General features: G+C 33.1%; 1 protein-coding gene across 1 annotated transcript in view; it reads right to left on the bottom strand.

The window, feature by feature from the left end:
* The window catches only part of LOC148312479 (uncharacterized), a 199,353-nt gene that overhangs the window by 96,286 nt on the left and 89,124 nt on the right, over positions 1 to 13,943 (bottom strand). The window contains exon 25 of the mRNA XM_088276683.1: positions 13,537 to 13,688. Within this exon, the coding sequence (XP_088132809.1) occupies positions 13,537 to 13,688 (152 nt within the window). The remainder of the gene's footprint in view (positions 1 to 13,536; positions 13,689 to 13,943) is intronic.

The raw sequence follows: 13,943 nt of genomic DNA, 5'->3' as shown, positions 1-13,943 counted from the left end.
ACGCAAAGAGAATATTAACAATATTACACTGAAATAATTTCATAGAATTTATTACACGTATTTTGAAATATGATGTTTAAAATAATAAACTAGAGAGAATGTAGACCAGAGGTTCCCAAACTCTTTTATCTCGTAGACCCCTTGCCTTACCTGATATTGATTTTTATCAAATTCATTAACTTCAAATGTATTTTTGACAGCCGGTATATGTAGTGTTACTCACTTTGAACCACACATCGCTCACTCCTTTCAAGAACGTCATAAATCAAAAATCATAATTTTTCAGTTGTGCATGTTTTCGGAATGCCCAGAAAATGTACTATATCCCACCAAAAGAGGCATATTTTTAACTTAATATTTACCCACTACAGGGCAGAAAGTGTTGTTTTTGCATTTTAAAGAAAAGGTATTGTTTAATTATTTTTTTAAATATACTAAATATTTTTCAAATGGAGAAAAAACCTTCAGAATGTACCTAAAAAGATTTGTTGCACAGTAAAAAGTTACATAAGTGGCTTGATATTTATTTTTAATGCATTGTGTTATATTTTTAAACTGTAAAAACGTTCTCCTGAAAAATCAGGTTTTTTGATTTATGACGTTCTTGAAAGGAGTGAGCGACATGTTAGGTTTTATACATTTATATTTTAAATTCAAATTAAAACATAGACCCCTTGCAAGTTGTCATGGACCCCTGGGGGTCGATATAGACCACTTTGGGAATCACTGATGTAGACCAATGTCTGTAAAATAATAAGATATGGTATGTATTTATTAATTTGGCGTTTAATTTGTAGAACTCCATTTTAATTTATGTAGGTATTAATTTTTAAATCAAACACAGATTTTTTGAGTCTACTCTGTTGCATAAGTAGAGGGCTGATCACCTTTCCTTCATGTGTTGACGATCAATATAACACTGCGTTTATATGATGCAGTGCCCTATGCACCATTGAGGTGCGGATAAGGGTTTGAATTGAAAAGTTGTATTTTATAAAAAAAAACACATAAAAATTAATACTGCGACAATTGTTTCGCCTAGTTATGGCATTTTCAAACGACAGTAAATCAAACCTCCTCCCTTAGTTTTTCCCTCTACCTCCTTCCCTAAACTCCCTTTTTCCGTTGCCCTCCTTATTATCATAAATTGTAATTTATGTTTTTTTAAATGTCAATTTGTAATTTACGTTTTTTTTTTAATGGTCAAGTACTATCTACCCTCTGATTGCAAACAGCTATATATGGTATCAAACGTTTTGATCAATATCACTAGTCTGTTTTTGGTTGGTTGGAAGTTGGAAGATAATGCTTTTTAGCAATAAGCCAGCCAATGTACTTATTTCTTTTCTGTTCATAGAATTCAAGTAAATAAATTATAATAAAAAACGGTTCTTGAGTGGGTTCAAGATCAAACACGATAGATAATGTGATGAAAAACACCTGCAATATTTTGCAATGGGAAATGGTGCGATTCTCAATTCAAGAAAATTAAAAGCATAATTTTTTTTTCATCGTACACAAAGTAACGATTTCAAATTAAGGTAACGCGTGTATTTCTATAAGTGGAGAAATCCAATTCGTGAACAAGAATTTGGACGCACTAAAAAATAAAAATACTAAGTATATTGTGATGTTGTAAATCAGTTGTTACGAAATTACAGATTACGAAAATGTAGGAAAATGGCTCGCTAATTAGTTTGTCTCAAAAGAGCAACAGTTTTCCTTTTTGTGTGACATCCTCAAATTGCCAAAGAAATAGGAAAAAATATTTTATGTTTTGAATATTGAAAGCATTAACTTTGTGGATCATATTGATATATTATTTCGAGAAATAAAAATACTTTGTGTTCTGATCCACTCACATTTTTTTCACTCACAAAAATATTTTATTTAGCTAAGGATGGGAAATACTTGAATGAAATATTCGTTACCATTTTCAGAAAGCAAATGTGTATTTTATAAATAAATAATAAAAAAACGGTTTTGTATTAACAGATAAAAATAAAGGTTATGTTTTAATACCATATGTATGTCCGCCTCCGTAGTGTAATGGTCAGCACGCGCGGCTACCGTTCTGGAGGTCCCGGGTTCGATTCCCAAGGGGGGTAAAATAAATATAAGTGATTTTTTCACTGTCATATTTATTCAATATTACCCTGGACTGGTACCTGAAGCGGAGGGCTGATCACCTTTCCTTCATGTGTAAACGATCAAGATAACACTGCGTTTATATGAAGCAGTGCCCTATGCACCATTGGGGTGCGGATAAGGGTTTTATTATTATTATGTATAATATGAGATTGTTCAAAGCAAAATTGTATTCATTAAAAATATTCTATAAAAGCACTAAGCTTTATAATTTTAGATATTTCTAATTTATATTGAATTATATTTTTTTATTGTAATTAAATTTTTGTTACATTTTACAGCTTTTTAAATTATTTTTCATCTATGTTGAGATATCAATATAAATTATAATGAAAAAATATTTTAATTTATTTATTTATTATTATTTTATCCTGATCCGCACCCGATGGTGCATAGGGCACTTCATCATATAAACGCAGTGTTATCTTGATCGTTAACACATTAAAGGGAGGTGATCAGTCCCCCGCTACAGGTACCAGTCCAGGGTAATTTTGAATAAATATTAGAGTGAAAAAATCATTTTTATTTATTTGACCCCCCATGAGAATCGAACCCAGGGCCCCCAGTACGGTAGCCGAGCATTACGAAGATAGACAATTTAAGTTTTACTTGGTAAATAATAAAATTTCTGACTATATATTATGACATTTCGCTCACTTGTTTCAACAACGTCATATTTCAAAAAACTTGATTTTTCAGGAGATCGTTTTTAAAGTGTAAAAATATGATAGAATGTATTAAAAATAAATATCAAGCCACTTATTGAACTTTTTACTGTGCAACAGATCTTTTTAGGTAAAACCTGAATGTTTTTTCTCCATTTGAAAAATATTTTAAATGGAGAAACAACACTTTCTGCCCTGTAGCGGGTTAATATTAAGTTAAAAATATGCCGCTTTTGCTAGGATATAGTACATTTTCTGGGCATTCCAAAAACACGCACAACTGAAAATTGACGATTTTTGATAAATGACGTTGTTGAAAGGAGTAAGCGATTTGTTTAAATGCATTCCGCATCATTTTCAAACACCGCAAAGCGATTGCGGAATCGATTAGTGAAATTGACGAAAATTGGCATTTAGAATAGGTCCCTAACATGATAACAGGCCAAGAATATTGGCGAGAGAGGTCAGGCCACCCTTGACATTTGGGATTAGCTCGGAAAGTCGTGAAAGGGAAAACAAAATCTCAGTCTGTATCGATCGGCCGCGGCGCTAATGAACGCAACGGCCCGACGGATGAGATACAATTTTGGCAACTGCCACACAATCAGGGTTGCCAATCTGTGGGGAATTCCCCAAACTGCGGGGAATCTCAACTCGATTGGGGAATTCGTGGGGATTGGCACTATGTGGGGGAAATGCGAGGATTTTAACATTTAACCATTTATTTATAAGAATGTTTTTAAAGTTTTTTTTGTTTGTTCTCGAATTTGTGGGGATTGGTACTATGTGGGGAAAATGCGGGGAATTTAACATTTTATCATTTATTAATATAAGGATGTTTTGAAAGTATATTTTTTGTGTGTTCTCGAATTTGTGGGGATTGGCACTATGTGGGGAAAATGAGGGGATTTTAACATTTTATCATTTATTAATATAATAATGTATTGAAAGTATATTTTTTGTGTGTTCTCTTTTTAGTATTATTTTTCATGAGTTCTAGATAATTCTTCACATTTTCATTTGTTGAACTCTGTTTATGCTACAAAATAATAAGTAAAGTGTGTCAATTATTCTTTTTGTGTACTATGAAACTAAATTTATAAGTAAGTATATATATTTTTTTAATTTAACACTTGAATATACCACTTCAATGAGTTTTATTTATATATACGACTAGTTTCGAAAACTTACAGATGTTTTCATTTTCTGGTAAAAATTCAAAAAAAATAAATTTTAATTGTTTCATTTAAAAAAATAATAATTAACATGTCATTCCACAAAGTTAATGCCGAATCATTAGTATTATCCATATAGTATTAGCCATTTTTTAGGCTGTACTTTCTTATATATTTTATCACGTATCCAATGTATTTTTAATTTCTATGTATTTTATGTAAAAGCCCAATGAGGGCGTTAAAATTTCAAATAAAAAAAACTAACAGTCGATTTTTTATGAAAACTTGTTTATTTTTCCATGGGATAATAATGTGGGAATTTGTGTGGAATCGGGACTTTGTTTTTCCCCAATTTGGGGAAATTAACATTGATAAAAATATTGTACGCTGCGTACAATATTTTTAGCAGACGCCATGCCATCGAGACAACAAAAAAAATCCCGTAAATTATCTTCACAAAATATTCTACAGTGAAAATGAATTCGGCAGTCTTTCATATATTTTTACGGGCGATGAAAGAAAATTAATGTGTGAGAAAAAATTTGAACATTTTCCAAAGGTCATCTAACGACACGTAATTGATTAGTTAAGTCGTTTTAGTAACGGATTCCTTACATATATGTACAGGATGTTCTGTTTTTGCTGACGTTTCGATTTTCGGTAAATGAAATGTGAAACTTTATCAAATAAAACTAGTCACATGACTAGACATATCGCTCACTCCTTTCAAGAACGTCATAAATCAAAAAACTTGATTTTTCAGGAGAACGTTTTTAATGTTTAAAAATATAATAAAATTGATTAAATATAAACATCAAGTCACTTATTGAACTTTTTACTGTGCTATAGATCTTTTTAGGTTAGACCAGAAGGTTTACCAGTTTATTTAAAAAAAATAATTAAACAATACTTTTCTTCAAAATGCAAAAACAACACTTTTTGCCCTGTAGCAGGTAAATATAAAATTAAAAATATGCCTCTTTTGGTGGGATATAGTACATTTTGTGGGCATTCCGAAAACATGCACAACTAAAAATTGACGATTTTTGATTTATGACGTTCTTGAAAGGAGTGAGCGATATGTCTAGTTTTAAACTAGTCATGTATACATACAATTAGACATATGTCTATACATGTCTATCCCTGAAGATGACAAAGTTCTTGTCGAAACCGGCTGGAGAAAAATACCAATAATGATAGTCTAAGTGATATAAAACAAACTCGTCGTTTGAACGACATTCGTTTGAAAATGCCATAACTAGGCGAAACAGTTGTCACAATATTAATTTTAATGTGTTTTTTAATAAAATACAACTTGGTAGACTCAAAAAATCTGTGTTTGATTTAAAAAAATATATATTTAAACTAAAATGGAGTTCTACAAATTAAACGCCAAATCTATAAATAGGCATATGTTAATTGTGATATGTGTGCTTTGCTTTACTACAAATAAATTACTATAATTATGATATAAACATTTTTTAACGGGAAATCGAATGATGGCATTGATAGTTAATTACAATCTATAACTCGAATGCGAAGAAAAAAAACCCACTTGATGACCTTAAAAAAAACTGTTCAAAATAGGTACATAAATCAGGTAAAGCATAGCTTAGTTTTGTAATAGATTTATCAGAATCCTGTTCGTAAAATGTTTGTTTTTCAAGGCTGTATTTAAGACGGTTAATATTAACCGATTACAGATCTTTCGAATGCTAACGTGATAGACACTGACATGGTTTAGTTTTGGTAATGAACATAATATGACATGTCACATGAAAGATGTAATTACATTTCATATTCCATGCGACAGTAAATTCACGATTTATGGGTTTCCAGGTCCGGATTTTACACGATTAAAAGAGCTCAGCCCGGCCCCACAAATCAATGTATTTTATTTTTGTCATTATTTATATTTCATCAAACATTTATTTAATCGCTTTAGTAAATATTTGATGAAATATAAATAATAAAAAATAGGTTTGGGAACTATGATCTAGTCATTAGACTCTATTTTTGTTATTATTTATATTTCATCAAACATTTATTATAGTGATGAAATACATGTTTGATGAAATACAAAATTTAACAAAAATAGAGTCTAATGACTAGATCATTGGTTCCCAAACTTATTTGGAACATGGCCATCTCTTTCAGTCACTTACATTACAGACAAAATTATACGTAGCCCCCCTGGAAATTTCCCTTATTCTGTATTAATTTTTTTTTAAAGTTGTGAACTTTAAAAAATTTATATTTGCTTATAGTATCATAAATAAGATATTCGGACGCTTAAAATGATCTTCATGGTGATTTTCTATAAAACTTACAAAGTTGGAGCCTAAGAAGGGCCATGATAAGCGGTGTTGCATAAGCCGTAGCTAGATTTCAGATTCACTTGGACGTTGGGTAATTTTAAAAATAATGAAGTATGTATTATTTTTTGACATCTCATCAAAGATGAAGAAGAATATGGAAGTCTGGGCATTTACGGGGCTGATGACCGTCATTGGCTAGTTTAAGTGATCACTTTACACACGTGTGACATTCACCAATTCTACTTATTATTGACAACCACACTGCTCAAATTCTTGGAAGTTCTATATATATGAATTAATTTAGAAACCTTGTTCTTGAATCACTAGAACTTCACTAGAGACATATATTGGTGAGATAAAAAGAAGCTTTTTACTAAGCAGAAACTCTTATATTAGTACGTGAGGTCCGAATCCTGGATTATAATCACACACATGAGAAACGCCAGAAAATACCATTTTCATTTTTATTATTTAAGCTTACATATAATTTGGCCAGATAATTTATTTACAACATTTTGAGTGTGTCCAAATACTTGTTCACAAAATCTGGATTATCTCCAATTAGAGGAGTTATTTTTATATTATTTTTTGTAAACAAATAATTTAAAAATAACTCCTGTAATTGTCCACACTCAAAATGTTGTAAAGGAAGTACCTACGTCTCAAAATCAGACAAGGACGCGAGTCCAGTAATTTTCAGCGAACAATGCAAAAAAATAGAACGTAGGTAGTTCTTTATTACCATTTATTAGGCGATGGAAGCGATTATTATTAGGAGCACCTTTAAAGAAAACGATTTAAATTGGATTTATTGGCGCACATTGTTCTTCATTTGCCCGATACCCACTCTGCATTGCCGGCTTAATTAACCCCAGATTACTGAACTAACCTGCGAGTGGCGTTGTTGCTAAACATTCGTAAAAAATACGACATGGAAATATAACGGGAATAAATAAGATAATAAAAACTATTATTATTTTAGAAGTTTACCCAAATTTGTTTTAAAATGATGTTTCCTTGTATACGTTTAAGGGAAATATTGTTGATGTCTATTTGACTAGAAATAAAGAAAATTTCTATTATTTGATAAAAACATGTAATGTAATGTAAGTTTTTTTGTATGTAAAAAAAACATTATATTATTATTAATCGTAAAATACAATTCATTAAATACACAATACTTATTTAACTATCTAACTAACCGTCACGCCACTTCCCCGCAGGGGTAGGCAGAGAGAATAGATTGCCACACCAATCTCTGTCTTTGCAAACATTCTTCGCCTCATCCATGCATCTCCTCATACATATCCGACGATTGTTTCGACTCTTAACCTGACCGCTTTCAAGTATTTGGCATACCTGATCGTTCCAAGTTTTTTGACATAAAAAATAATTGTATTCAATATCATAATTATTTTTTCTCTCTACAAAACTGCATTTAAATGTTTTTGTTTTTGTTTCAGGTCTAAAATCCCAACGCTTCAGATGTTCTCTGCAATACTGCGTCGCTGGCGCGCCGCGACGCCGACGGTGAAAACGAATTTTCCGAAGTTTTCAATCGAGTTATGAGTTTGTGGGGATAAGGTCGCTAGTCCGTTCATTAATAATCCCATCCCGTAGAATGGCCCATAGTTGGATAAGTGGCCAGAATGTTTATGAATATTATATATTATACTTTTATGTATATGATTGTTTATTTTTATTTTTAGATTTCGCGTAAATTTGATCACGCTTAACTGTAGTAGTCGCTTTCATTTTTCAAAACCGAACTGCCGGACGGTGAAATCCCGTGTAGTGAACAAACGCCCTTTGGGTTGAAGAGATCACGTAATAATGAAAAAATTAAAGGTACATTAGGAAGGTACTGTGAAGCGGGGGCGCAGAAACGACGAGGACATTGTTTTTTTTAAGGAATCGTCATTTAGCCGTCGTAATTTTTACGATGGTTGAGTATTCTAGGGTTAAGCGGGACCGCGGACATGACCTTCAGACGATCCCTCGGAAGGCGACGCGTCACGATGCGCCGGTAGGGTGACCGCGCCGGGCCGACGCGCGGGACAGGTCGCGGGGAAAACATTATGACCCATTTGGATTCATCACCTGTCCGTATTGTTGGACGTCCTGTTTACGCATGCTTATTTTTAAATTCAATTTATGCAATAATGTCAACAGCACCTTCATTATAAGAGGCGACAATACGATTGGCGTTAAAATAACGTATATAAGCCTGTGTTTGACCTAAAACGAAGCCTCAGGAATTGGCCTCATGAATTACATGAAATTATAGTAACGTTAAACATAAAGAGTAAATCCACTCACGAGTAGGTATAGGCTTGAAAACGTGTACAGTTGAAGCCTAAGTAGGGCCATGATTGGCGGTGTTGCATGAGCCGTAGATAGATTTCAAAGGATTTATAGGAGATATATATATATATATATATATATATATATATATATATATATATATATATATATATATATATATATATATATATATATATATATATATATACTTATGTATGTGTGTGAGTGTGTGTGTGTGTGTGTGTGTGAAAATCCTCCCTAAGACGTGGACAAGATGATTTTCTAAAAATACTAAACCACTTAGTCCAGTCGCTATGTAACTTAATCACATCTAAAATTCTTATTTTCACTTATTTATCTATCCATTTGAAATTTAAACTTCACTTGGTGAATACCCCTATTTCTTAAAATCGATTGCGAAACGCGTTTCGACGCATTCCGCATCACAATGCTTGAAAACGATGCGGAATGCGTGTCACAATAGATTTTAAGAAAAAGTGGTTATTAACCGAGTAAAAATTCAATTAAAAACCAAACATACTTCGCTATAAAGTATTTTGGCAAAACGATGCAAGATGCGGCAGACACGCTGTGCGCTCAGGCCTCAGATAATAATAGCCGTGATGTCTGCCGTGCTTATGTTAGAGGTTATCGCAGGGTGACCAGGCGTCACCAGGAAACGGAACGTACCATAATAAACGGTCTTTATTACAGCGACGTCATTATTACATCATTAATACTAGCACCAAATTGACGTATTTATTACCCGTTTACCAAAAACAAAAGACAAAATCTTACACCTTGCGTAGAGCTCACTCCCGTTTACTCGAACGTACTACTAAGATCACTGACATACATAGGACAACTGTGGAGGTCCTCGCCAAAACGTTACATTTCCATTTTAAATTATATTAAGTAATCAAGAATTCTAGATTGTAAAATTTTTACGTTTTGGTGCGATTTAATGATGTCATATTAGTTAAACACAGGACTGGTCACAATTTGTCACAACTTTAATTAAGATTTCAATAGAATACACAAAAAAAACAGGATAGATTTGCATTTGAAGGATTTTTTGTGCTATATTGGAAATGTAACTTTTTGGTGAAGACCTCCACTGCTTTACAAAATGTTTCAAGGATAAGGAAAGAGGATAGCCTGCGTTTATCGAGATTTTTTCAATCACGTTCCCGACTATCATTTTCACATATTTCAAGATATACATTTTAAAATTTTTAAATCCAAATGAAACATCCATCATTTCATTAATCGTTTCGGCACTTTATTTGTGGTAATATCTATACATTTTAAATTTAAATTTTACTTGGTAAATACCACCATTTCTTAAAATGTGTTGTGACACGTATTTCGACGCATTTCCAAGAACCGTGTTTTTTTTAAATGACGCGGAATGCATCGAAATACGTGTAACAATAGATTTTAAGAAAAACGTGGTATTTAACCAAGTAAAACTTAAATTGAAAATATAAATTTTCACTCAAGAATTATAATAAAATAATAAAACCCTTATCCACATCCCAATGGTGCATAGGGCACTGCTTCATAAGCAGTGTTATCTTGATCGTTTACACATGAAGGAAAGGTGATCAGCCCTCCGCTTCAGGTACCAGTCCAGGGTAATATTGAATAAATATTACAGTGAAAAAATCACTTATATTTATTTGACACCTCCCTGGGAATCGAACCCGGGACCTCCAGAACGGTAGCCGAGCGTGCTGACCATTACACTACGGAGGCGGACAAAATAATTAATCGGCGGTAATCAAACGTTTTGACCAATATCACAAGTCTGTTTTTGGCTGGTTGGAAGTTATTGTTTTTTAGCAATAAGCCCGCCAATGAACTTATTTATTTTATGTACATGAAGTTAAAATAAAAATTACAAAATTTAAAAAATATATTTAATTATTTAATATATATTATTTAAAAATTTTATGTCCCAATATGTTATAACTAATTGATATCCTATTCGAAACGCCACGACAAAATGTGATAATTTATTCACTGCCGAGCGTCGCGACGCGTCGTGTGACATGGCGGTGACGTCAGCGATATAAACAAAGGTCACAGTTCGATCAGGAGGATTGTATTATTTACAGTTTATGGGCCAGGTTCTCATAAATCAATTTTTATGACGATTACACATTGTCGCGGGTACAATTTTCCGTATCATTAAACGAAAATAAAATGTGGTCATATTATGTTCTGTATTATTATAGATTTAATATCAGGTCGATATTGTCAACCGTCATAGAGTAGTTATCAAGTTTGACTGGATAATTTTTTAAAATTATTTTATTTAAACGTGTTTTTTTTTAGTGTAACTCCTTGGGCGGCCATGCGATAGTCGATAATTGGATGAAATTCGATAGTGAGATTTTACATTTATTAGGCTTTATATCGTTACATGAGAGAGAAGGAAGATACAACTTAGAGAGGAGAAAGAGAGCTATATATACAGACGCCACGGGAGTGAAGCAAAATAGAGCGACGTATACACAACTGTTCATATATAGCTTCTGCCGTATACACGTCAGATGCTATATATGAACAGCCGAAGTGCCACGCGTTCTGTAAGTAATATTTATGAATTTGTTTTTTCTTGCAATTCTTTCTCATTTTCGAGTAAATATTGAATAAACAGAATATTTTTTCTGCAAATTTTGTGTTGTTGATTTTTTTTAAATGCTGTCATTCTTTTTCTCTTTCATCTTTTAAACTTAATCCCTTTTCATTTTAAGTGTGTCCAAATCCTTCTTCACAAAAAAACGCAACATACGTAGGATCAGGTAAGGAGTTGAGAAAGAGAGGAAGAAATGAAAATTATGCAAGACGGGATGATAGATGAAAAATACGATAGATCGAGTAAATCAATTAAATAAACAAAATATTTTTTCTGCAAATTTTGTATTGTTGAATTCGATGATTTATATCCATATTATAGGTGTTTTAACGTGAGACGAAGCATCAATGGTTATAATACTAATGAAGGTGGAAGTCTAAGCATCCCAGAGCTTACGACCTGGCACTTGGCTGGCTTGAGTGATCACTTTATACACGCGTAAAAGTGATATCACTCGATCGATGTCGAGCCGTCTTTCGCCATTATAAAACGCCCACTCTTCAATTCGTCACAATTACGTTTTGTCTAAGAATGATGTATGACCGACAGTTCAATTAAAATGTTACGCCAGTGGCTTCGTTATTATATTACAAGATAAATAATTGAACTTTAATTAAAATTGTTTGAATCTGAGTTGGAGAAAAAAAAACTTGAAGCAATTAACGATATTTTCTATTGTTGCAAAAATGGAAACCAACAGTACTTGAAATTCCTATGTAAAGTGTGTTCAAAATCATTTTCAATTCACAGATTGGTTTGAAGTATTGGAAGATGCGTGAATGTGGAAGAGGCTCGGAATGTTTGATAAGACAGAGTGGTGTGGCGTTCTATCCTCTCTGCCTGAGGAGAACTGGCGTAATTGTTAGTTAGATTGCTTTGAAATTTTAATACAACGTTGCATTCGAATGCCCGCGCGTTTTAAGGGCGAGATCTCAAACGTACAAATACAGAAAGCGACTGGCTGCGCGGCAAGCCAGACGTGTTGTCTGCGCATATTTTTTTTTAGAATTAGATTTATATGTAAAGAAAAAAAAAATTTAACTCCCCACCTGTCAAAAACTCTTTTCTAAATTTCCTAAATATAAACAGGTGATTTTACCTATCAGAGGTAAAAATAGACTGTGCAGTGCCATCTGTTGAACGCAACATTAAAATACGCAATATTACACTTTGCTCGTGGCGGGTATCTTGCTTCTTGACAATTGCTAAAATGTTATTAACTTCGTGAAATTAGTCATAAAAGGAATGCGTGCTTTCTATTTTATTTCTATTCCATTTAACCAGACTGAGCCGCAGCAACGCGCGATCGGGTACAGCTAGTTGAAAATAAATATTCAGCGTGTTCAAAAGCAATGGTATTTCCGTTTCTTTATAACCGAGATTAACCAACCGCTAGCGCGCGGAATAATAACTAGACAGAATACCATTATCAAATATTTATTGCAACCCTGAGACTTGCTTCAAGGAAATGAATGATCAAAATGGCACTGAATTATTCAAGTACGATAATTACTAATAGTGTAGTGGTAAGCGCGTTTGGCTACCGTGCTTAAGGCTTTGGGTTCAATTCCCCTAAGGGTAAAAAAAATATTTTTCATTTTGATATTTACTTCATATCACCCTGGACTGGTACTTGAATTGCATAACTGATCACTTTGTCTGTTTATGAGTGAAGGGAAAATCTCATGAGTACGTTTGTGGTTCCGTGGTTAGTGTCACGGACTTCAAAATACTACAAGTTAAGTTCGAATTCACAATACGACAATTTTATTTTATATCCCATATTTAAAAACGGGTCGCATTTTTTATTATTTTAAAATATTTCAAGTTAGTAAGTCTCTCTCAAAACTGATGTTACTTCGCCATGTTGTTTTATCAGCAGATCACTTTATAAATTAAAAAAATACATTTCATTATATTATATTACCTTATATGTATAAATATAAGGTATCTACTTTGATCTTAAGTTAAAATAAGACTGGTCCAAATATGGTTCCTTGCGGAATTCCCTATGTGACATCAGGTGATTTTTCTAAGCTGTTCTTGAGGCGAACTTAGAACCACTTAACGATGTCAAAACTCATTGTTTGTTTGATTTTCGGGTATCGCCCTATCGCAAACTGAATACCAAACGTTCATTGGACAATAAACGTGGCACAGACCGTATGCCAACCGCGCGCAAAGAACTAATCAATACCTTGTCAGGATAACCGTAGTGTTCCGGAGGATCCAGCTAGCAATTTCTAGATTAAAAAACGATAGATTTCAGAGATCGCACTTACCTTTCGTGGTCTTTGGTGAGTTTGTCCAGATGCTGGTCCAAGTCTTGGGCTGCCTGCTGGTTGTTGGCTCCCAGGAAGTCCAGGACCGTGGGGGACAGCTGCTTGACCTCTTCCACCAGAGGAGTCAGGGACTCGGCCTCACCAAGGATCTCCTAAAGAAGGAAAGATGGTTAACAATGATTACAAAAAGTATTTCTAACTTGAATTCAATATTTTTTTCAAGTATACGTAAAATAACAAGCTCATCGGTGTTCTCAATTATTCAGGAAAGGGTAGCTGTATCTTTTATAGGCTCAGGGTTAAATCGAAAAAAAAAAAAAAAAAACAGGGCACAAATTAATAACATATTTAAGTTTACAATTCCCCAACATTTTTGTTTCTTGTGAAACGTATGATGAAACATTTGT

Source organism: Brachycentrus maculatus, unplaced genomic scaffold (genome assembly GCF_059751285.1).
Source record: "Brachycentrus maculatus isolate JH-2025_06_01 unplaced genomic scaffold, ASM5975128v1 h1tg000039l, whole genome shotgun sequence".
Lineage (NCBI taxonomy): Eukaryota > Metazoa > Arthropoda > Insecta > Trichoptera > Brachycentridae > Brachycentrus > Brachycentrus maculatus.
Note: the sequence above shows the minus strand (reverse complement) of the source record. Positions and strands in the feature narration are given on the sequence as shown.